General features: G+C 70.4%; 1 protein-coding gene across 2 annotated transcripts; it reads left to right on the forward strand.

Annotated features, from left to right (window-relative positions):
* On the forward strand, nt 1-1,208 carry JAGN1 (jagunal homolog 1). 2 transcript variants are annotated; one of them, XM_041477944.1, is made up of 3 exons: nt 1-124; nt 324-421; nt 502-1,208. In XM_041477944.1, exons 2-3 carry the CDS (start codon nt 333-335, stop codon nt 962-964), a joined length of 552 nt encoding a protein of 183 aa, XP_041333878.1. In that variant the 5' UTR covers nt 1-124; nt 324-332; the 3' UTR covers nt 965-1,208. The 2 variants fall into 2 exon arrangements, with proteins under 2 accessions (XP_041333878.1, XP_041333877.1); XM_041477943.1 differs by having other exon boundaries at nt 100-421.
* Nucleotides 1,209-1,309: the final 101 nt, after the last annotated feature.

Consider the following 1,309-nt stretch of genomic DNA (forward strand, 5'->3'; position numbering starts at 1 on the left):
CGGCGCTCCCGGTCCCCGCCATGGCGGCACCGCCGCGCCTGCGCCGAGCGGCGCCCCCGGCATCCGGAGCCGGCGGCCGCGGCCATAGAGCAGCGGAAGCGCGGGCAGAGGGTCCCGCCCGCAGGTGCGGCACGGCGGGGAGCGGCGGGCCGGGGGTGACACCCCGGGGGGATCACCGCGGGGATGTCCCAGAGGGCCGGGCGGACACGGGGAGCGAGCCCCGGGGCTGTCGCTGTGGGAGGGAGGCCCGGGGGGCTTGTGCCGGGGCTGCGCTGGGGAGGCGGGCAGGGAGGGCGGCCCCGCCTGACGCCGTGTCTCCCCAGGACAGCGCCATGGCCTCCCGCGGGGGTCCCCGCGCCGCCGGCACCGACGGCAGCGACTTCCAGCACCGGGAGCGCGTGGCCTCGCACTACCAGATGAGGTAGGTGTCCCCTTTCCCGGGATTCCGGGGGGACACGCGACCCTGATGCAGGCCCTGATGGCCCCGCACTCTCTCCCCAGCGTGACGCTCAAGTCGGAGATCAAGAAGCTGATCTACACGCATGTGGTCATCTGGCTGCTGCTCCTGGCCCAGATGGTCGTGGGGCACCTCAAGCTGCTGCCCCACGACCAGGTGGCCATGCCCTACCAGTGGGAGTATCCCTACCTGCTGAGCATCCTGCCCTCCCTCCTGGGCCTCCTGTCCTTCCCCCGCAACAACATCAGCTACCTGGTACTCTCCATGATCAGCACCGGCCTCTTCTCCATCGCTCCACTCATCTACGGGGCCATGGAGATGTTCCCCATGGCACAGCAGCTGTACCGCCACGGCAAAGCTTACCGCTTCATCTTCGGCTTCTCGGCCGTCTCGGTCATGTACCTGGTGGTGGTGGTGGCCGCGCAGGTGCATGGCTGGCAACTCTACTACAGCAAGAAGCTGCTGGACTCCTGGTTCACTAGCACGCAGGAGAAGAAGAAGAAATGAGCGGGGATAGGTGGGCTCCGTGAGGTGCTGAAGCTCTGCAGTTCAGTCCTGTGGGGCAGCGCTGGCGCAGCTCCGGTGGGTGGGGGATCCTCGGGGACCACGGCGTGGGTGTCTGAGCCACACCACGGCCCCGAGCTCGCATGCAAGGGGGAGACCCCCGAGGGCTGGGGCCGTGTAGGGTCCCTGGGGTGAGTGCCCCTTCCTCCGCGTGTTGCTCTGTGGAAATAAAGCACCGTCCGCGCTCCCACGCGTGTCTGCGCCGCAGGAAGCGCCGCCTGGCGCGGGGGGGGCCGGCGGGGCCGCACGTGCCGGTGCAGGAATGCGGCGGGGCCGGCCCGGGGCGGG

Source organism: Pyrgilauda ruficollis, unplaced genomic scaffold, assembly GCF_017590135.1.
Source record: "Pyrgilauda ruficollis isolate IOZ18807 unplaced genomic scaffold, ASM1759013v1 scaffold4214, whole genome shotgun sequence".
Taxonomy (NCBI): domain Eukaryota; kingdom Metazoa; phylum Chordata; class Aves; order Passeriformes; family Passeridae; genus Pyrgilauda; species Pyrgilauda ruficollis.

Bases quoted from the DNA above. Each gene is read 5' to 3' on its own strand.
- JAGN1 (XM_041477944.1), top strand. From the start codon at position 333: ATGGCCTCCCGCGGGGGTCCCCGCGCCGCCGGCACCGACGGCAGCGAC. The intron at 422-501 runs GTAGGTGTCCCC...CTCTCTCCCCAG, and splicing joins GCCTCGCACTACCAGATGAG to CGTGACGCTCAAGTCGGAGA.